General features: G+C 39.6%; 1 protein-coding gene across 7 annotated transcripts in view; it reads left to right on the forward strand.

The window, feature by feature from the left end:
• KHDRBS2 (KH RNA binding domain containing, signal transduction associated 2) overlaps window positions 1–23,685 on the forward strand; it is a 350,066-nt gene that overhangs the window by 46,046 nt on the left and 280,335 nt on the right. For 5 of the 7 annotated variants that reach the window (XR_010720108.1, XR_010720110.1, XR_010720109.1 and 2 more), the window contains exon 2: window positions 18,173–18,300. Coding sequence is in view for 1 of the 7 variants with exons in the window: in XM_066179734.1 (XP_066035831.1) it covers window positions 18,173–18,300 (128 nt within the window). In the remaining 6 variants the exon portion in view is untranslated. Of the gene's footprint in view, window positions 1–17,394; window positions 17,475–17,952; window positions 18,055–18,172; window positions 18,301–23,685 lie in introns of those variants that run through there. The other 2 variants (XR_010720113.1, XR_010720112.1) reach the window with 2 other exon arrangements.

Raw genomic sequence — 23,685 nt, forward strand, 5'->3', positions numbered from 1 at the left:
GTAGCCCTGAATCTGTGTAGGCTGACATGCCCCAGTGATTATCAACAATTTTACCTCTCTTACAAGAGCATGTAGTGACAGGACAAGGGGCAATGGCTTCAAATTGAAAGAGAGTAAGTTTAAATAATGTATTAGGAAGAAATTCTTTACTGAGGGTGAGGGTGGTGAGGCACTGGCCCAGGTTACCCAGAGAAGTTGTGGGTGCTCCATCCCTTGAAATGTGCAAGGCCAGGCTGCATGGAAGTCTGAGAAACCTGGTCTCATGGAAGGTGCTCCTGCCTATGGCAGAAGTGTTGGAATAACATGATCTTTGAGGTCCCTTCCAACCTTTAACATTCTGTGATTCTCTCCAGTACTAAGAGTGCTGTGTATTTTCTGACTGAAACAAAAATCTATCTTTTCATTGCTCCATAAAATTGAAATGGTGAATATGTGAGTGCCATCAGCCCTTGCTATTGATGGCATCCATCCTAAAACAGAGAAAGCTATAGGATTTTTATCAGCCTTAAAAATCCCCAGCATTAAAAACACCCCAGCATTATACATAGCAAGACCTGATAGAGTATTTTTTGTATGAAATGGTTAAAAATTTGTTAAAAAAATTTGTTGAGAAAATAAGTGCTTCCACAAAAATATTAAATTCCTTATTAGCTCAGCATCAAGTTGCAGTTCTTGTGTTGGGTTGAACTTGAGCAGACCTGTTTTGCAGTGGAACAGATTGTCTTGCAACACGGTGTACTCCTGGAAATTTTCTTCTTTGAGAATGAGCCTGTGGCGTTTTTTGAACTTGTGAGGCTGTTTCCTGTGCTAACCAAGGCAGCTGACAAACCCTTCAGCGTGCTTGAATCAGTGTGGGTTTGTCCAAATTCTTTCTTTGCCCTGTATATCCTTAGGCACAAATTGACAGGGTGTTTTTTTGGTTTTGTTTTTGGGTTGTGTGGTTTTTTTTTTTTTTTTTTTTTTTTTTTTTTTTTTTTTTTTTTTTTTTTGGTGGTTGTTGTTGTTTTTTGTTTTTTTAATCAGCTGCTGATGTGATTGGCAAGAGACATGTAACGAGATGAAAAGGCTTGTTAGTCTGAGACATAAAATTCAGACAAACTGAGAAATTTCCTTTTAACATTTTCATTGTAAATTGTATTTTTGCCTGTTTTTTAAATAATTTGTGATACCTAATCTGCAGCTGCATAAACACTTTCATCTGGACGTGATCAATTAGGATGCTTGTTGTGAAGCAGGAGAGTTCTCAAATGTGGCCAGTCTTAGAGATCTCACTACTGTTTCACCAGAGCTGGGAAAAAAGAACTCCTTAGGAGAAGTTTTTTGTGTACCTGTTGATGAACAGTGAGGTAAATTGTGAAGGTGACATATAAAGTGGGAGACAGGAAAGAAATAAAAGGTGTTCCCAAATACACAAGAGTATAATGGGCATTTTTGTTTGCTTGGTGAGTCTAAGTAAGGCAGTTGCTCTTTTTCACACTCAGAATCAAGGCCTACCCACCAGTTTCCTTTCTGGAAGGAACAAATTTCTCCTAAACTAAAGCGGGACATACACCAAGTTTGCATGGCTTTCTGGGTAACAAGATTAACCAACATTCACACTGGTGAACAAAACAAACAGAAAGGTGCTTATTAGATGAAATTTAATGTCTCTTTACTTAGAATCATGGGGGCCTTCCCAGCCTTAGTTATTCTGTGATTCTAAGATCGAGTCTGTTAACCAGTGCTGCAAAGTCTACCGCTATACCATGTCCCTAAGTACCAATAACTACGTGTTTTTTGAACACTTCGGGGATGATGACTTCACCACTTCCCTGGGCAGCCTGTTCCAATGCTTCACCACCCTGGAACTGAAGATATTTTTCCTCGTAGTCAATCTAAACCTCCCTTGGCAAAACATCCTCACGTTATGTGGGAAAAAAGATGGACACATGCCTGTGTGCACCCTCCTTTCAGGTGGTAGTAGAGAGCAATAAAGTCTTCCCTTATTCTCCTTTTCTTCAGCCTAAACAACCTCAGGTATCTCAGATGCTCCTCATAAGACTGGTGCTCCAAATTAATTTCCAGAATTATATTGTAGTTCTTTATCCTGCTCTGCACAAGTATTCATTGGGTTCATAGTGCTTTACTGGTCTGCAATACATTATTCCCTAAACAGTTTAGTGATCAATATGCTAGTAAGGAGGAGGGTAATGAAGAGCCTGCACAGTGGCAGCTATGGGCTCCTATGTTAAAAATAATTTTATTATATCACCTCTCATTCATGTAATCTGTGCTTCTGCGTTTTTCAGGTATCTTAAAATCTTAATTTTAAGAAAAATTTATCAAGGAAATAAAATCAGTTTGCACAATTAAATGGTCTATTTGTCTGCCAGGTTCTTTTTCTCTGGTATTTTCTAAACATGTCAGCTAATTTCAAATTTATAGGAAGTAGAAATTCATTAGTTACTGTCTTCTTACCGTTTGTGATAGTGTCAAGGTAAAAGTGATGCCTGAAGTCAGGTGTTTGGGAAAGAGTCATAATGCCATCCATGGGAGCTTAGAATACATTTGGTTTTATGGTATGTTGCTGTTATAACTGCCGGACTTTGGCGTGAAGAAAAAGAAATACATCTTTTTGACAGGGTGAAAAAATGATACTTGGCCATTTAGGCCACTGTGGTGTCTTCTAGCCAGCAGGAGTTAGGAATATAATGTCTAGATATCATTTATGGATGTCCACTTGCCTAAAGGCCCAGCAAGGATTCAGACTTACTCCTGAACTGTAACAAGAAGCTGTGTAGATTCATCACAAGCAGGTTTCACTGTTATTGGGAGCTTCTCAGGTTGCTTGTTTCCTGGCAGCACTCCTGCTTACTTGGATTCAGTTTCATGTAACTGTTATTTGTTAGTGATCCCATCTGTGGTACTTTTTTTTTTTTTTTCAATTGAGTAAGAAGCAAAAGATCTGGTGGAGGAAAAAGGGACGCTTCTCAGCACTGACTTTTAGATATATGTCAGGAGCATACACTGTACTCATATTACTTGAAAACATTATCCTGGGCCCCTTTTTTCCCCCTTGACAAGATAACAGGGTTTGATTAAGTGGGTTGCAGACTGGTTCAAACATGTCTTCTTCACCTTTTAAAATTGATTTCTAGCAATATTGTTGGAGGAATTGAAGGATATTTGCAGGAAAGAAACAAGTCTCCTTGACATCAGTATGTTTTAATTTAGTGTTGTGGCCTGGAAAAGGAAAACAAGTGTTCTTAAGGCAACGTGACAAATCTATGAAAAACATACTTCTTGTTTGCCAGAGTATCAGTTGTGATTCCACTCTGGGTGAGTTTTAATTCCTTTTGTCAAATAACCCAGAGCGATGAAGTCATATTACCTCATGTGAATGTGGTTTCTTTCTTATGAATACAAATTCACTTGAAATTTCCTTGGTTGCCATAAAGTATCCTATTTCCAGGCAGGACTGAGGTTTCCTGCTTTTTACTGAACAGTTTGCAGATATTAATTTATATCCGGTTGTAAGAATGTCCCTAATCTTGCCTGAGTCCACAAAGCTCTTTCTTGCATAAATAAATCATAGCCAAGAACACTCAGGGTCACTTAACAAAAACTGGTATGTAGCTTGTTCTTACTTCTGACATGGTTACTGGACTGGTTTCTGTATCCTTGTGTTATGGCCGTTTCATTAGATGGAACAGGCCCAAGTATTGATACCTTGTTCACATGTCCCTGTCATGTCTGCAGCTCAGTAGGTAGGGGCCAGTACTTAGACATGGCCTGAAGTGCAATATGGGTGAGGAAAACCTACTGAGTGTGGTGTGAGCATGAGTGTGTTCTGTCAAATCCATTAAATAATCAAATGCAGAAAAATCCACTGGGGGCTCTGCAATAAAACCTCCTCAGATTATTAAAATATTTTTAATTTTATGCATTTTCTTCATTTCAGCTTCTTTTGTTTTCACTGTATATTTACAATGTGTCAATTCAGGTTGCTGCGTGAGCCATATATTTTTAGATATTGCTGATACAGTTTATCCTGAAGAGGCAGTACAGGAAGGTTGGTCATCTTTTTAGTGTGTGCTGCTGATCCTCTGGAGCAAGGATCTATTTGTAAAGACTTCCAAGTGGAGGCTTAAAGCAAAGATGTGCTTTCCAATGGGTTTGTGAGTGAAGGCTTACATATCATTCTGCTGTTCAGATATCACTAGTTTAATCCTTCAGTTTAAATATCAGTTTGTCAAAAAGTTCTTTGTAACTGTTTGCTCTCAGTCTCAAGTAAGATAAATTAAAATGTATTGAAACTGAAGCAGATGAGGCATCTTCCATTGTGATAGGAAATGGTGTGATCTTTGGATGAACTGGGAAATCCTGATAACATAAAGCAAAGCTCTGAACATCATTAAACCTGACATTTGGCTTAGTATGTATGTTGGCTACATAGTCTTAATGAGCACCTGGATGTAACTTTCCTGTAAATGAAACAATGGATGTTTAAGAGTGTCATTGTAGGCAGGTGGGCATAATCATTTTTATCAGCACTGTTTTGTTTCCTTCTTTTGTGCTTTTCTACCAGTTATGAATAAAAATTTTGAGATTTTTATTTGTAACTATTTGTTTCACGTATATGCATACACTCAGTATTTTCCTGTCTGTATAGCAGTCAGAGCCATTTTTTGCTGACAGAGCACACTAGGAAGCAAAGATCATACTCTGAAACTCTAAAATCTCTCCTACCTCTCAGCTGCAAATTCCTTGCATTTACCTGGGGTTTCATTATCATCTCTTCTGAACTTTAATTTTCCTGTCAGTCTTTCAGACACAGATGACTTTCTGAGCCCAAGATCTGAAGTCACATCCTAAATGAAAACTACTAAATTGATGGTTTGTAGACTCCTTTCAAATACTTTGATAACTGTCTGAGCAGAGATTATCAGCTCATTAGTGGTGTTGCTAACTGGAAAGCCAGGGGAGGTCAGTGAAGAGCCTGAACTTCAAGCAAAATTTTATACTGGTTCTTAACTTCAGTATATAGCATCTTTTCATAGTTTTCAATATTGTGAACTTCTGGACATCAGTCTTATTCTGCAGCAGTTTTAAGGGAGAAAAAATGGGGGGACAAAGCAAAAGAACATGGTGGAGCTTAATGATATCTTGGCTTTGGTGGGATATAGGCTGTGGGATAAGCCACTACAGATAGAAGAAGGACTGGGAAAGTACAGCATATGCGGATATCAAGGGTTTTGAAACTGTGGTTTTGTAAGGCTGCTAAGTAATGCAAACAATAGGCTGATTCTGCAACTAGTGGGAAAATCTTGCTTAAAGGTGTGATTGCTTTAGAGCTGTGACTGCTTGGGTGCTTGTGTCTGCAATGGTATCTAAAACTGAACTGTGAGAACGGTAAACAACTTCAAGTCCCGTCTCTCAGTCACACGGCACTGTTCTACCTCACAGTACAGAAAAAATCTGAAAAAGGCTGAATAAGAGCAGAAAGGAAAAAATCCCTGCTGGTTCATATCTCTCTCTTACTCTGAGTACAAAATAGCAGACATTATTATCACTAATGAGTTCTAGGATTGAAGAGAGTAAAAGAAACTTCCCAGAAACTGTGCAGAGACAGAAAAGCTTCCTTTTGACTGGCTACTCCAGCTGGGTAGAGCAACCCACTCAGAATACCAGCAGCTTTCAGATAGTCAGGGATAGGTAATGAATATGTCACTGGTGGACCTACCTGCAATTTCATTGATCGATTCATCTTTCACCCCTACGTATCTGTTCCACACCGCACTATATGTAGCACAGCACTGATGTTCTCTCTTTTCATTAATCTGTGAGAACACTTCAGTGTGTCCTAAAGTGTTTTGTTGAACAGACTTTGACACAGGAGAAACTACAAAAATCTTTGGCAAGAAGCTACTTTCCTTTTCTTACATGTCATAGCAACAGTTTTCTAGTGTGTTAAATTCAAGGACTCCTAGAGATACGTTCACAAATAAGTACACTTGTGATGTTTTTGTTGGTTTTTGCTTTATTTTTTACTTGTCTGAGTAAATCTTCATGCTATTTCTTCTTTTTATGAGTAGTCTCATTCTCAGATGAAAGAAATCCTGGATTAAATAAAAAATATTCTAACAACTTTCAGGTTTGTCTTTCATCCAGCTGGTGACCTATTCATAATACTGTTTAAGCTGCTCTGAAAGTAAGAGATAAGAAGGGAGAACTGTACTGGGAACAGCTATTTAGTGAACTGCACACCATAGTTAAAGCAATACTGCTGCCAACAACAAACTTCCAACACAGTCTATTCAGGTTAACTCCCCAAAGATACGTTTGATTTCAAAAACACTTTTGAAAGAATTTTAGTCTTCTAAATCTTACTCAGTGGCTTGCTCTTTTTTTTAACAATTTGATAAAAAATATATTTAATCAATGTTGTAATTGTCCAGTTCCTTTAATAGTCCTTCTATAATCCTAATAATAGTTTTTTTTTTTCCCAAAGCAAGAAAAAACCTACATCTTGAAGCTAACATTGTTGTCACTCTTTAAATGTTATCAACAACTTCAGTTAGTAAGTCATACATTCAAAATGCATCCCAGATCTTTTCTTTTTACTGCACTTGCTGATGCTGACCTTAAGATTGCTGTTAGTTATTTTTACTGAGGGGAGAAAGACTCCATCAATTTCCTGCAGCAAATTTCATCATAAATAGGATTTTTTTTGTGTAGCAGTTGCTGTGTATCTAGAATTACATGGGATAGTGTATCAATGATAGTGGGAGCGTATTCAGCAACTGAACCAGGATTATATAGACTACTGTCTTGAGGAACTGCTTGGCAATCACACTTCAAGATCTCCATGGAAAGGTGTGCATCTGAGCAGATGTTCATAAATTTAGTAAGAGCTAATATTTCCATTTCAGGACTTTCCTAGTTATTTAACATAGCTAGTGTCGTCTTTATAGCTTTTCTAATCTATACTGATCTAGGCATAGGAAGATAATTAGGTAATTATTTTTCTACCAGTGGTATGATTTTGACATGAAACTACCCTGTGGCATACCTTTGCAAGCTGCTGATTACACGATTGGTAGAGCTAAAGTAGTAACCAGGCAGTAAAAATCAATTGTCAGTATAGAGAGGGGATAGAAATCTAAGTTTTTGCACACTTGAATTTTCTCCTTTGTTTTCTTGTTAATTCTCTTTGGTTTTCATTTAATTAAAAATGCAAAGTTCTTTTGCTCTTTATTACTTTTCTACCTATATTAGTACATTTTGTTAAAAAAGCTTGCTAAGGATACAGGGCTTATGCAATCATGCTGTTTCTGTCTTCTGACATTTTCTGCAATAACATTTAAATCTTTTGGATAAGTTCCAGGAGTTTGACAGACAAGGATAAGTCTGAAATTTATTGCATTTATAGGATCCTAGGATAGTTCACATGTCAAGGGGCTACGGGAGATCTCTAGTGCAACCTCCTGCTCCAAGCAGGGCCAGCCAAGGGTTCAGACCAGGTTATTCAGGGATTTGTTTAGGTGGACTGTGAAATCCTCCAGTGGAGGAAATGCTATATGTGGGCAGCACTGCTGGACTGTGTTGAGAAAACTTTTCCTTATACACAGGCCAAACCTTCCTATTTTCATCTTTTCCCTGTTTTCTGTCATCCCTGTTTGACCCTCCTGTGAAGAGTGTGACTGTGAGAACATCAGCATTCCTGTTAGATCCCTCAGAGCTGTCTCTTAACCACAATAAAGAGGGCCATTCTCTCAGCCTCCTCTCAGAGGGCAAGTGCTCCAGCTCTGACCACCATGAGTGGCCTCCACTGACCTTGCTCCACTTTGTCATGTCTGCTGTTCTGGGGAAGAGAGGACAGGTCTGGCCCCAGTGTAATACATACGTGGAGTCTAATGAGTACCTACTTAAAGGATATAGTCACTTTTCTCTATTTTCTCTGTACAGTAGGCAGCCTGGTAGATGATAATGGCCATGAAGTCCTACAAGAAGAAATACCTGCATTATGAATTAAACTTTTAATGGACGCTGTATTTTCGGACGTGCCCAAATTCAAAAGACCTTCAGTGCCTTATGGGATGGAATCTAATCATAAGGGAAGAATCTGTAAAAGACTTGATTTTATCAATATGAATGCTTTCAGTAGTTCCCCTGTATAATTACATCCTATATACATAAAAGTACTTTTTTTCAATCTGTAACACGACAGATAGATGCTTTTCCCTCCAGAGAAACACTACATACTCATTTTTGTTTCTTCTCATCCTGTGCTTGATCTTGCATATATCTGTCATTCCTTTTTGACTTCTCTTTCAGAATTCTTTCTGAACATTATTTTACTAGCCACTTCTCTTGCTTGAGATCAGGGGTGATTCAGCTTGAGTTAATACAGTTACAAAGCTTCAGTTTGTGTTTATCTAAAACAGATGGCATAAACATTTAGATCTGACCCACAATTATCTAACAGGTATTAAATTCATCACTGGCAGAGGTGATGAAATAAGACACTGCCTTACTTGTGTCTGATGTAATAAGAATTATTCTGTTACCCTCCTTGAATCATCCCAAGTAGCTGTCTGACTTAATGAGTATGTGTACATAAAGTAAAGGAATGTTGTTAATTCAGTATATGAATGTGTTTCTGGGTGAATATAGTGAGCCAGTGGCTAATTTTTCAGTGCTCATTTTTGACTGTACTGTCCTTATAACCTCTCCCAACAACTATTAGACACTCAATGTTTTTCCTTTTAAATTACCAATTCTTAGGGGTTTGGATGTCGTTTTTGTTACTGGAAAACTCTTAGGATGTTCCCTTCTCGTGAATTAACTTCATTTTAATTTGTTCAACTATTGAGCCATCCTTTTTTCCTGACTCAAAATCGAATAGCCCTGCTTTCAATTAAATTGTAATGCCTTGGACAGAAAATGAGCCTTCATGTATGTTTTCAGTATTTTCTGGGTTTTTTTTTAACACCATTCTAAGTATTCAGAGTTCCAACTGTGTAATTTTTTTAATGAACCTTAAATTAAAAATGCTCTCTCTAAATTGGAACTGTCAATGATTTAGTGATTGTTATTTTTCACTGGCATTGTCTCGTTCTTCCTCTTGCAGTTCAAGCATTCTTTCATTAACCTGCAGAAAAAGTGTACTTCTTTGAGTACTAGATAAGCTTGATATACATAACGGTACATGCATACAAGAAGTTGGTGATACTTCCGTTGTGGAAATCATTCCCATTAACAGAAACATATGATTGTTTCAGAGGGCTTGACCTTGTTAACAGCAGCCCATGTTCTTGGTTGAAGCAGTGCCAGTACTGCAAATGCAAAGGCAAGAAAAGCCAGATAGGCTGCAGAATTCTTTTAAGTGGGAGGCAAATGTTGACAGCAGAAAGGGTTGTGTAGATTTAATTTTTTTGGTGGGTTGGACAGACTGACAAGAAGAACATTATTTTTTGAAGAGTTTTGACATGACTCTTAAGTGTAGCAAAAGGGTGTTTTTGCTCTGAGATGCCTAATTTTAATAGAAAATTTATATTCATTAGAGAAGTTTTGTAATAGGTGTCAAGGAATTTGAAGAGAAATGTAATTAACATCATTTTATTGGCATTGTAAGAGTAAAGCAGAATACTGAAAAAGAGCTATTAACTTAGCTTTCTATTTTATAAATCCATGAAGGAAAAAGAACTACTCCCTTCAGAAAAAAAAAAAAAAATCCACATAAATGGTCTGACAATATTTCCAGAATTTTACAGGCTCAAAGTCTGGAGATAGCTCAAGATAAATTTTCATAGAGAATAATGTCTCTAAAAAGGTAGAAATGTCTTTTTTGTCTCTGATACATCTCTAGTGGGGGCCTCTTTTTGCATGACTGAAATATGCATGTTTTCTTCCAATTAAGAGGGATGAGAGATGTGTATTACACAGAAGCAAATGCAGGATTACTGTGTTAATGGTAAAAGGCAAAAATGAGGCATGTTTGAGGATTGATACTGGAGGAGGTAGTTGAGTAGCTCTATGTCTGCCTAGTTTAATTTGGTTAGCTCAGAGCAAAAATGAGTGGAAAATATATGTAGTGTCCTCTTGAAAACTTTTATTTTCACTTTTTACCCAAGATCAGTGGTGCAGAAAAAGTAGCATGGAGATATTTGTGTTTGTGCTCTGTGGAGGAATGCTGTTGATTGTGGACATTCTATTTGCACTGGTCTAGTTGGTTGACACTGGCTGGATGCCAGACACCCAGGAAAGCCACTCACTCACTCCCGTCTGCAGCTGGACAGAGGAGAGAAGATTTAACAAAGGGTTCATGGGTTGAGATAAGGACTGGGAGAAAACACTCATCGATTACCATCAAAGGCAAAACAGGCTCAACTTAGAGATATAATGTGCATTTATTGCTAACAAAATCAGAGCAGGATAATAAAAGTAAAATAAAACCCTAAAAGCACCTTCCCCCCACCCTGCCCCCTCTCCTTTCCAGCTTTATCTCCTACCCCAGTGGCACAAGGAGACAGGGAATGGGAATTATGGTCAGTTCATCACCTGTAGCGTTTCCCTCTGCTCAGGGACTGGAGTCCTTCCCCTGCTGTACCATGTGTCTCTCCCATGGGAGACAGTTCTCCCTGAACTCCTCCAGCATGAGTCCATCTCGCAAGAAGCAGCACTCTGTGAACTGCTGCAATGTGAATCCATCCCACAGGCAACAGTCCCCCTCAAACTGCTGCTGCATGGATCACTCTTCCACGAGGTGCAGTTCTTCATGGACAGGCTTACTCCAGCATGGGTCTCTCTCACAGTGGGTATTCTATGTGGTCACAGACTCCTCTCAAGTATCCACCTGCTCTGGTGTGGCGCTCCTCCATGGGCTACAGGTGGATCTCTGCATCCCCAGAGATCATTATAGGCTGTGGGAGACAGCCTGCTTCATCATAACCTTTACCACAGGCTGCAGAGGAATCTTGGCTATGGTGCCGGGATCATCTCCTTCCCCTTCTTCTTCACTGACCTTGGTGTCTGCATAGTTTTTCTTCTCACATGTTCTCACTCTGCTCTTCTCTGGCTGCAATTACAACTGCCCTACCATTTTTGTTTTGTTTCTTCTTAAACATGTTATCACAGAGGCATTACCACCGTTTATAATTGACCCAGCCTTGGCCAGCGGCATGTCTGTCTTTGGAGCCACCAGGAACTGGCTCTGCCAGACACTGAGGAAGCTTCTGGCAGCTTCTCACAGGAGCCACCTAGTTCCCTCCACTTCCAAAATCAGGCCATGCAGGCATAATACAGCTGGTCACAAAACCCTATACTGCCTCTATCTTTCTGTAAGCAGCAGCACACTTTCCCCTGCACTAGTACCACGGTCTGCAGCCAGCAGCAAAGCTACCGAAGTTGAGCATTTAAGAATTGCCCACTCTGTCTCGGGACAGTGCTTGGGCTATCACCAGTGCCAGGGACCATCCTGGGGCACGAGTGACACTAGCGTGTCTTTGCATGTTCCAACTCTTGGCAAGATGGTGACTGACCTTATTGAAATGTGCAGGAATATACTCAAAAGCTGTGTGGCTGTGGTCCTGGGCCACCATCTCTTAGTGATTCTGCTTGAGCAGGAAAGGTTGGACTAGATGGCCTCTGGAGGTCCTTTCCTGCCTCGACTATTCTGTGGTTCTGTGACTCAAAACACGCTCAAGCTAAGAAAGCCCCTCCAGACTTCATGACATGGGAAGGTTTGAATGATTCCATATGCTCATGAAGAGTCAGGTTTGTCTCCCAGAAGTCAATTGTCCCTGTGGGAGCCACTTCTTCTCCTTTGGGGGATTTATCAGTGACTGCACAGAAAACTAACAAGCTAAACAAGCATGAGGGTGCAAATGAATGCAACATCTCACTAAAGGCATTGGTTCTGTTTTTGTAGTGTGTGTTGCAGGTGACCATCATTTTTGCAATTGGCAAGTCAAAATTTACAACTAAAGCAACTAGCTGCATGTCAGTGCTGTGAGCCAGCAAGTCAATCCTGGCCTGGATTCCTTCATGAGACAGTCTTAATGCTTCTCTTCTGTAGTGGTACTAGTCATAGAGTGACACGAGGGGTTTACACAGTAGAGGCCGACTGTAGTTCAATACAAAAATTGAATACAGGTTGTCTTGCTCCAGTAATGAATGTATTGTCTCTGTCTTTTGAGAAGACTCCTCTTTTCTTTTTTTTTTTTTTTTTTTTTTTTTTTTTTTTTTTTTTTTTTTTTTTTGCTGCAATCTTACTTGAAAGTAACAGTTCTTGGCACAGCACTGTTTTTTGATGACTTTGGTAGTCTTTGGCCATGGTCTGAAGAGCCTGTAGCCTGTACTGCCACTCCAGGCATTAAACCTGAGGCTCTGTACAGGGCATACCATGGGAGACAATTGCTCTATGAAGACTTTGGGGGTTATTTTTAAAGTCTTTAAAGAAGAAGGAAAGCTTTTCAGTGGCTTTCTACCAGGCATTAGATTTGGATTGGCAAAGAGGCAGTGCCTTTGAGACAGAGTAATTGTAAATTGGTGTCACTCTTCACTGCTACATTGTGAGAAGAGTGGTAACAGAAGTTACTCTGGGGGATGTTTGGGATAAAGCAGATGAAAACAGGTTTGGAAGGACAAGAGATTTCCTAATAAGTCATTGGTGTCTTTGGTACCAGGACAAAAAGGAGAAAATTTGATTACATTGTGGAAACCCAATAAAGGGAGAAAAGGCACTCCCATAAAAAATGTTCAGTACCCCATTTTTTACAGAAGTGGGCACCATAGAACAGAATGACAAAAGCAGCACTGAAGTTTCATGCCTATTATCCTCCTAACCTGAAAAGGCCTTGCAAGAGTGCCTTTAGATTTTCAGATGCATTTTGTGATGGAAAATAGATCCTTGACACCAGGCTTGAGTATTGGATTTGACTTCATTTTTTGCAGTTGTTAGTAGGGCCTGTTTTTGTCTAAAGTAGTATCATTCCTGACACTGGTAAAAGGGCATACACTAGTTCCCTTGTTGGTAGGGTCTGCTTGTGCTCAGCATGGCTGCGGGACCTCCACAGGGATCAGTTCCTTGCCACCTGTGGTTCAGTGAAAGGAATCCAGTGCCCCCACTGGTGGCGCTCACTGCACTCCGAGGAGGTTGAGGTGTCCTGTTCAGGTCTTAGAGCTAGTCCCTCATCACATTCCATGCTCCTTAGATTCTCCCGCAGTGTTTGATGCCGTGTGCTGTGGGACCTCGCCTGGGATTGGCTCCTTATCACCCGTGGTTCAATGAAAGAAACTTGGCGTCCTTGCTGAAGGCACTCACTCCTCCTTGGGGAGGGATGGATGCCCTGTTCAATCCTTAAAGGCTGTCTCTCATAGCATTCCATACTCCTTGGATTCTCCTCCAGGGGCAGTGTGCTGCAGAACCTCCCTGGAGTTCGGCTCCTTGTCGCACGTGGTTCTCTGTAAGAAACTCGGCGTCCCTGCTGTTGGTGCCTGCTCCTCCTTGAAGAGGCATGGATGTACCAGTCCTGCCTTAGAGCTCGTCCCTCATTGCGCTCCATCTTCCTTAGGTACTCCCTCAATATCTGTCTGGCAGAGCTGCGTGACCTCTGCCGGGATTGGCTCCTTATTGCCCTCGGTTCTATGAAAGAAACCTGGTATTCTTGCCAACAGCACTTACACCTTCTTGAGAGGGCACTGACGCGCCGTTGGGTCCTTGGAGCTTGGTCTTTGCCACGAGCAGTGTTCTGAGCCCTGCTCTGCCGCTGTCTCCTGCGGCTTGACTGGTTGTAACCCTGGGCCTGCTGGGCCCTGGTGCGGCTATCGTGATGCCTCCTTGGATACCTGCCTCGGCTCTTCACTTGGGCCCTGCCACGGCTGCCACCACAGCTGCCACCACGGCTGCCACCGCAGCTTCTGCTGCAAGACTTGTGGCGCTGGCATCCTGAGGAACGCTGCTGGCATCTTTCCCTAGAGTGGGACCCAGCTCCCTCTCCTTGAGTATGGCTGGCAGAGCTGATGGACTCCTCGATGGAGTGCACCTGAGAGTTACTGTCTCCTACCATGTTGACTGTATGTGGGAAAGGCGACAGCCCCTCCACTCTCTTGTGGAACCACTCCACCATGCAGTAAAAACAGAAGGGGTGCTGACACCAGCTGACAGAGGCTTGGTCATTAATGGCAGCCCAGCAGATTGGGCACCTTAGGCTCTCTGAAGCACCTCGATGTGCAGCCCGGGACACCTGGCCGGTGCAGGCAGCAAGGGAAAAGGTGCCACTTTCTGCCAAATCATCTTCTGAGACCATTTTGCCCTGCAAACCAAAGAGATAAGCTAATGTGTTCCCTGGTGCCTGGGGACACAGTCTGCAGCCAGCAGCAAAGCTACTAAAGTCGAGCGTTAAAGAAGTGCCCACTCTGCCTCGGGACACTTGGGCTGCCACTCAGTGCCAGGGACCATCCTGGGGCAGCTGAGTGACACTGGGGCATCTTGGCATGTTCTGGCTCTTGAGGCAAAATGGTAACTGACCTCTCTGATATGTGCAGGCAGGAGCTGGGAAGCTGGGAAAGGGATTCCTGGTCTCTCAACAAGTGCAGCCAGAGTCTGAGTGCATGGCAGATTGGGACCAGCTCCCCAGGCCCTGTCAGTGTCCTTGTCCAGCAAATCTTCTCTGTGGCCTCAGGAAGCACACAATCGGATGGGGGCCCTTTTTGCCCCCACCTGCAGATGTCTGTCCCCAATGAAGCAGGCCAGACACTGTGGCCTTTTGGGGCTTCCCCAAGCATCCAAAAGACTGCTTGTCACGCGTGTCACAATGACTCCCTGGTGACATCATGGGGCTTTCAGAAACCACACCCAATAGACACTCCAGCCCCAAGGAATTAAATCTTCCAATATGGCTCATCTCACGTGACTGCTCCACTGTCAAGCAGAATCCTAATTCCATATTTTTCATATAAATTCACAGTTTTCACTTATCATATCCAACCCTGTATTCTGTTTTAGAAATAAACTGTCTCAAGGCATTTCTTACTCCTCAGTCAACTTTGCAGGTCAAAAGAGGTGATACTCCACTGGAGCAGTCTGTCTGGTGTGCAGCTCCCCAGCATAAGTAGAGATGGATATACTGGAGAGTGTCAAGTAAGGGTTCACAAGGATGATGAAGGGTCTTGAGCATCTCTAGTACAAGGAAAGGGCTAAGAGTGTTGCTTCCAGACTGTTCAATCTGGAGAAGACTCCATAGGGGATCTTTTCCAATGTATACCAATAACGGAACGGAAGGTACAAAGAAGACAGAACCAGACTCTTTTCAAGGGTGCCCAGAACCCAGAACTTCCCTCAATATTGAGGAACTTTTTTTTTTTTTTTTTACTGTGAGGGTGACCAAGCACTTGTCAAGGTGCTTGTAGGCTCTCACTCCTTGGAGATGATACTCAAAAGCTATCTGGCTGTGGTCAGGGGCTAGTTGCCACTGCTCCCTGGCAGAAACCTGATATCCCCAGTGTCCCTGATGCCTTCTGCTGCAGTTCTGGGCTTACAGCCTGGTTCTCATCATGATCCATTCTCATTTGCTTCTCTCTTTGTATTTGACATTTAGTGATGTGGTCCCTCACCTGAAATGGGCTCTCTGTTGCCTTTCATTCCCTGGAGGAAACTTGACTCCCCACCGTTTCTTGTGCCTCCCATAATAAGCTGGAACTGGCTCTCTTGGGTTTAGAGCTCAGCCCTCGTCATGGAGTGAAACCAGTTAAAGTGCCGCAGCTTGTCTCAGTCATGGTAGATCAACAAACTCTTGTTCACCTAAGTCTGATAAGCCCAGCTAAAGTAGTCTTTCATTAACTTCAGCAAAGATGCCACTTTCATTCCAAGACTTCCATGTACTCTCAATCAAAAACAAAGCACAAGACTGAGACTGGTTGCGAGGTCTGATAGACAATTCAAAGGGGAGCATTTTGTCCGAACCCTTCATACCCATCCCTGCTGACCATATGGACTTATAAGTATCTTTAAGCAGCTTTCCAGGAGAAAGAGTTTAGTTGTCTATAAAGCCAGTGGCATCCTGGCCTGTATCAGCAACAGTGTGGCCCTCAGGACCAGGACAGGGATTTTTGCCCTGTACTCAGGACTGGTGAGGCTGCACCTTGAGTGCTGTGTCCAGTTCTGGGCCCCTCAGAAAGACATTGAGGGGCTGGAGTGTGTCCAGAGAATGGCAACAGAGCTGGGGATGGGTCCGGTGCACAGATCTGATGAGGAGCAGCTGAAGGAGTTGTGGTTATTTAGTGTGGAGAAAAGGAGGCTTGGGACAGACTTCATTGCTCTCTTCAGCTGCCTGAAAGGAGGTTGTAGTCAAGTGGGGGTTGGTTTCTTCTCCCAGGGAGGTAGTGACAGGATGAGAAGGCATAGTCTCAGGCTGTGTCAGGGGAGGTTCAGGCAGGACAGCAGGAAACATGTTCTCACAAAAAAAATTATCAAGCATTGGAACAGATTGCCCAGGGTGATGGTGAAATGACTGTCCCTAGAGGTATTTAAAAAATGTGTAGATGTGGCATTTAGGGATGTGGTTTAGTGGTGGATTTGGCAGAGCTCAATTAACAGCTGGACTTGATCACCTTAAAGGTGATCAACTTAAACTTCCATGGTTCTAGTGAAATATATGTGTACATGTAGATTGACCTCCCCCACCTGTCTTTTAGAATTACCTAATTTAACACTGTGTTCACAGTACATTTAGGAAATTCCGTAATTTCATTTAGTACTTACTGTTCTTGTAACACTTTTCCCTCTGTGTCCCCATAACACAACCCTTTGAATAATTGCATCAGATCTATTTTCAAAGAACTTTTTATCTATTAAACCTGCCCAAAATGAGTAGTTTACTTACTTAAATTGATGCTTGCTGCTTTCCAGATTAATCTTCCACTGAATGCAACAGACCACATTTTTTTACATGTATTCAAGTATTTTACGATAATGAAATGTTCTTCTGATGCTTTTAGTGATTGTAAATAACTTTTAATCGCAAATTATTGAATGTATATCCCATCTGAGGTCTTTTAGGTGTGTTCTCTGAGACGTTTTAAAAGAGCTTATGGCTGTAACATTAGAGAACTGTCTGCTGGTGCAGGCTTTAAATGAATTATTTGATCTCATAAAAGCAGCATAAACATTTATTAACGAATCATGACATGGGCTGTTCTTTTCAACTCATTTTTTCTTTATGTTTGTTGGAAGTCAAAGAAACTTGTATATGTATTTTAGAATGTGCTCTGGCTGTGTTCCTCCTTTCCACTCTTGCTTTTTGGTCCTTGAGGCAGCATGTTCCTGAGACCCGCAGCTGTCCCTTTTCAGGTATAATTCAGTTATAATTAGCTCATTATAAGCATTGCTATTTTCTGTGCTATCAACAATGTCACTGCTGCAAAAGTGACTTTTTCAATAGTACCTGTGCTGTCAGGGAGCTCTCAGGCACTATATAGGATGTTCTTTGCAGGTTAATAAATCCAATTATTTGTTGTTATCCATTGGTGATGGAGCTTTAAGGAATTAAGGATTCAAAACTATTCTACCTGAATGGGTTTTTTGTTTCTTTTTTTTTTTGTAAATTCTAGTGTGTTCTACAAATTAGTATTTTTAAATGTATATATCTCACATTTTTTTTACTGCATTTCTTAATTGAAGTGTTTTTTTTGAGCAAGAGTCAATCTTATTTCTTACCTTATTTTGTATAACTTTTAATTTATTCAGAAGTATTTGAATGGAAACTGAATAACAACAAGAAGTTTCTTCTGTTTCCTAGTATTTGTACTGAAAGTTAGCCATTGCAGTTAGAATCCAGCTTAGTTCTGGCAGGTAACATTTACAAAAAGCGTCAAGCTGTGCTGATGTTATTCCCTTTAGAAGACTAATAGCTGGAATTGTAAGCCTCGTCCATTCCTGCTCCTGCTGAGGTCATTTGCCTTCCCTTTCAGCTGGGGAAGAATTAGTTGTGGAGTGTGACCTGTGGACTGTCACCTCTGCCTCTCAGCGCTGCTCTGAGTCCAGGTTCTCCTAAAGACAGCAGTCCTTGTGGTGTGAGTGCAAACAGCACAGGCATTCAGTGCACATTCTGGAGAGGAATGTGTAAGTTTAAACTTCCTAAGGATGACAAATATCATGTCACTGATTGTTCTGTTTTGTGATATTTTTCAGAAATGGAAAAATTTCAGGGTTCGGAAGGCAAGAAGGAAGATGAAGAAAAGAAGTACCTTGATGTTATCAGCAACAAAAACATAAAGCTGTCAGAGAGAGTTCTGATCCCTGTCAAACAATATCCAAAGGTACTGTAAATCTAGTCTAGCACTTGTTTAATATTTATTAATATAATGATGAAAAAGTTATACACTTAACTATTTTTATTGACTCAAAATATGCAGGCTTTGTGATAGAAAAAAAATTAAGCTATTTAAATGTATCTGTTAGCTATTACATGTTTTAGCTTCTGTCTCATGGCCTTTTAGAAAAGCAATTAAAGTGAATGAGATTTTTTCAGTTTCAGGTAGGTTTTGCCCTTAAGCAAACTGCTGAAATTTTTCTCAGTTGTTTTTCGTTTGTTTGGGTTTTTTTTCACATAAATCGTCCTTTTATAAAATAAAATATTGGTTGCCAAAGAAAAAAATGTTCCAGTACCTCCAAAAAGCTTTCTCATAGAAGAGTTGGGGGATTTTCTCTGGTGAATAAGTTTTAAAAGATCAAGTCTCAGGATTACTGCAGGCTGTGTCTGACAATGTTCATTGCTGTTTATAAAAATCAAATGTTTTAAGATCTCAGACTTTTTTGTTAGTTCTCATTGTTACATATTCTAATGCAGAAAAAGGATTTTATTTCTTGCAAAATTTAGCTGCTTGTTGGAAGTTTTGCAGGAGAGAATAAGATAATATTGATTTTTTTTTTTTTTGGAACTTCGGTGTTTGGTTTTCATGAACAGATTTTTATTTTATATAAACAGTTTTTCTAATAGTATTCATACTGAAATGGTAAACATCTCCTTTTGTCTCCAGAGTATTTTTTTCCTTGATTTATTATCACATGGTATTTGGTTCACCATTAGCCTTGATTACACTCTGAGCTTTTTGCTTTATACTGTTATCAGAGCAATAAATTACATTGGGTAAAAACCTCATCAAACAAAATGAAAGGTGTAAAAAAATTGAGATTCAATGATTCCAGCTGACATTTACCTCCTGAGTAGTGAATATAAAACTGAGATAATGTAATAATCCAAATGGTAAAGACCTTAGAAACACATACAGTGCTATAAGGAATTACTTTCTTGCTGCATAGCCTGAGGTGCTTTGCCTTGATTTCTGGTATTTTGTGTAAATGCTGTAGGTGACCTGAAGTTCTTAGTCAGGATGTAATCCTGCTGTAACTTCATAGCAGCAGTGTGATTATTATTCAGAATACTGTTTGATGAAGATAGAAGAATAAAGGACAAACTATTTAAAAGACAAAACTCTATCATCTATCCAACATAGCTGAATATGATTAAATTAGCTTCATTTTCTTTAATGAACATGTTGTATTAATGAATGGTAAAAGATCTAAGGCATTTTTTACAGCTTTTGAGTGGTGGAGCAAAAGAAATCAGTGTGATGGAAGTGAAATACTTATTCAGTAATGCAGAATAATCTCTTGCAAGGTTTCTGTAGTTGATTTGCTAGCAATATTCTTTGCTCGGCATGGAACTATTCCCAGAACTGCAGGTTTCCTGATACTGTCTCTGGGAACCATCTTTCAAGGATTGCATTTGCACTTTGTATCAAACTGCTGATTGCTGTGATCTAGTGTCTGTTCTTTTCTTGGCGATTGTATACATTAGTCAAATCAGTACACAGCGGTTGCTTCAGCTTGCTTTATAAATAATGAAAAAAAGTAGAAAATAATTTAAAGAGGATTCGTTTTATATGTTTAGTAGAATATGTTAATAAGAGCAGTTGATCAGACTTGTATTTATAAACAGTTAAGATAATTACCATATAATTTCACTTAAGAGTCATTTATATTTGAAAGAACATTCTTTTAAATCATTCATACATTGTTTGCTGATAAGCTTTTTTGGGCAGTGCTGGGTAGGCCAGGTTCTGTGAATCTACAGAAAGTGTCCAAATGGATAAAATTGTGGAAAAAAAGTCTGCCCTGTTAAAATCCATGTAAAACAACAGTTTACAGGCTCTGGTTAGGAATGAGGGCAGCTCCTGGAAGACATTTGCTCTTACTTTAACTTAATGTAAAAATACAAATTGCTTCAGGGTAACCCTTGGCCTAAAAATTTTTAATGGTCTGTAGGATAAACTTCAATGACAGCTGTAATACCAGCAGCAGCATTTTAAGGTTTAAGCAGAAGTTAACACAAAAGGCTTCTAGTGGCTAAATAGCTCTTGAAGTTGCAGAATACGTATTATGAAATTGCCTCTACTCAAGTGTCCACAGACTGGTGCAGACAGCAGGAGAAGAATATGAAAGGCTGTAAATAGCAGCAACTGTCTTATGTTACCAGCTCTGGGAAAAACACAGGCCACTTTCCTCTGCTCTATAACAGGGATCTAAAATACAGACACAGTGTTAGTTGAGACTTCAGCAATAATCTTTTCTGATATTATCTTAAATACCAGCAGCCCAGGTTAAAACAGTGTCTCATTTACACACGCTCCACAATGCAGCAGATATTTTTCATGCAGTCAACATTTCTGTTGAAACAGTGATGCATTGTCTTTGTTGATCCTTATTTCTGTCCCATAATTTTTTTTTTTTTTTTACTTTCATGATATGTGAATTCCAGCTAAGATTTCCATGAAAATACCTCAAGGTTTGTTTAAAAAGACTTCAGCACAGATCAGTTTGAATATATTTCAAATGCATCAGATATGGGAAAAGAGTGGGTTATTAAAAAAAAAAAAAGAAACAAAAATCTGAAGTCATCTTGTTGCTGAAATACAAAAGTAACAGTTTAGATGCTTGGTGGGAAACTTTGTCATTTGCATGGCAATACAGATTTTTCCATTTACTTACCTGTAATTTGGCTTCTATTGTTTTCTATAGTTCTACCTTTATGTATGATATCTTGTTTAAGGAGCATCTAAACTGGGCTTTGCAAATTTGTTCCTTTGCACGGTTTAAGAATTTGAGAGCTTGTTTAAAGCCTTAGCTTTATGTAGCACATAAAATGGGAAGTTTTTGTTTCCAAACTTTTCCAGTACACATTGCAAGTTAAAACGATGCTGACTCTGGTGAAATTCTGCCCCCATCATCCCTGGCTTCAGCTTAGCTGGGTTTTAGCCATTAAGGAATGGCTTTTTTTGTTAATTTCTTTTGCTTTCTGTGAGTGCAGATATATGAAATAGCTGACAAGTGAAAAATAAACAGTATGTGTATGAAAGTCTTCAATATTGCAGTGCATCTGTCTTGTTTTGACCTCAGCCAGCAACCAAGCCCCATGCAGATACCCAGTCACTCCTACAGCAGTGGGATGGGAGAGAGACGGAGTAGTGACAGTGGGTTGAGACAAGAGACTCTAATAGCTAAAGCAAAAGCTGTATGTGGAAGCGAAGCAAAATTAGGATTGTCTTCACTGCTTGCCATGGATAGGTAGGTGTTCAGCCATCTCCAGAGAGCAGGGCCCCATCATGTTTAGTGGTGACTTGGGAAGACAAATGCTATCACTACAAATGTCTCCTCCTTCTTCCACCTTTATATGCTGGGCATGACACTGTATGGTTTGGGATATCTTCTCCTAGCTCCTTAAAAACCCCCAGCCTCCTCGCAGTTCAGGTGGGATGAGGAGCAGAAAAACCCTGACGCTGTGAATGCTGCTCAGCAATCTCAAAAAATCTGTATTTTATCAACATTGTTTTCGGCACAAATCTAAAACGCAGCCCCAGACTTCAAAGGAAGTGATCTCTACCCCAGCTAAAACCAGCACAGCATCTGTTACTATTTTAAAGATTAAGTGCCAAATATTATTAGTTTATGTTGTTTTATGCTTCATAAACTCATGACTTTAAGCAAATAACTTAGACAAACTCAGCTGTGCTAAAGAATTTCTTATGAAGGGTGAACTTCTCTGTTATTATTTTGTCTTTAACATCTAACTCAGACAAGTAATATGATTCTTATTTAGCATTCTCATTCTTTCATGTTTAGTTTCTCTCAACTCTGATGGTTGCTGTTGTGCTTTCAAAGCAACTGTTGTCATATTAATCATTCGCAGGTGATTTGTGTGTTTAGTTCACTTTTAAGTAAGATAGGAAGAATAACATACACTAATATGTCCATTAAATGGAATGACAAGAAAATAGAAAATTTCTAAGGGAAATGGAATCTGGGCTGTTAGTGAGCTCTATGAGTAGCCATGTCTTCTCTCTGTGATTTATATTGTTTTAATGAAAGTACCTTGTTGTTGCATAAGGCAGAAGGAAGATTTGATCTGTCACTAATCCTGTAGATGTTTCAGGAGACTAAAAAATCTCCAACACTTTATAAGAAGAAAAAGAGCTAAGTATCTAACTACAAAATGGAGATTTTTAGCTGCCCTGACAGACAGTATTTTTTTCTCCTGTGTAAGACAAGAAAAGCCTTTATACTTGGCAAGATACTAGAATTTAGACTGATGCCAAACTAAATCTAAAGATTTCACCAGTTCTGTATTTCAAATGAGTTCTTTAAAGAGAAGTCTGAATATTGGAAGGCAGAAAATTATTAATTTACTTGAAGTGTGTTGTACTGAAATTGGTCCTGCAAATAGTTGTCTAAATACAGAATGCTTTCTCATATATTGTGAAAGATTTCTATCCCTACCTGAACTTAATGAAATCACTGAACATGCATCTTTGTAAGAAAATAATGCTTTTTGCTTTATAAATGTGTGGGGAAGTTTCAAAATTCCTTTTTAGTTGAGGTCAATTCAATTTTCATATTCAAGTGTAATTGTTACTCAGAATCTCTGATCTACACAACACCAGGCATAATAGGGGCAAAAACCTCTTTAGGTACTGTGTTTAATCTGCAATTTATTAGTATTTGATTTTTTCATTAAATTTCAATTTCTAGAGTCACTGATACACAGAAAAGTATTCCAGAAAATGTATATAAAGTGTTTTAGTACTTAAGGTTCATAAAAATCTAATGAAAAGGTACTTGAATAAATACTATTCAGTGGTGAAACACCAGGCCCTATTAAGCACTCAGATATTAGAAGAAGGAAATTTTGAGTTTTCTAATATCTCATTTCTGCTTCTTACCAAATTCCCTATTAATGTAGAGTTTCCATTTTGATCATTAATTATATTTCAAATAGACTACCAGAAATATTTCAAAATCCAAATTATAGTTTTTCAGTATTGCTGACTTTTTTGCTTCAAATAAATAGCTGTTACCAAGATATTTTCTTTAAATCACTTCTGTATGAATTGTCCGGCTAATTATAAGAAGTGAAATCACATATGTGAACACTTGAAGAGAGAAAAGTTGAAAAAGTAGTTATCTTCCTGAACTTAAGCTGAAAGAAAAGGCCATACCTCTCAAGCCTCAAAATCTCATTCTACTTTTCCAGAATTTTCTTGCAAGTGGTGCAATTCTTCTATTCAGTGCAGTTTTTCAGTATTTCTGATTGTACTCAAGACCCAAAATAGATATGAATCTTCTGTTCCATTTAAATACGACAGGCC

Source organism: Chamaea fasciata, unplaced genomic scaffold, assembly GCF_029207755.1.
Source record: "Chamaea fasciata isolate MVZ Bird 193981 ecotype frontalis unplaced genomic scaffold, bChaFas1.0.hap1 SCAF_3, whole genome shotgun sequence".
Taxonomy (NCBI): Eukaryota; Metazoa; Chordata; class Aves; order Passeriformes; family Sylviidae; genus Chamaea; species Chamaea fasciata.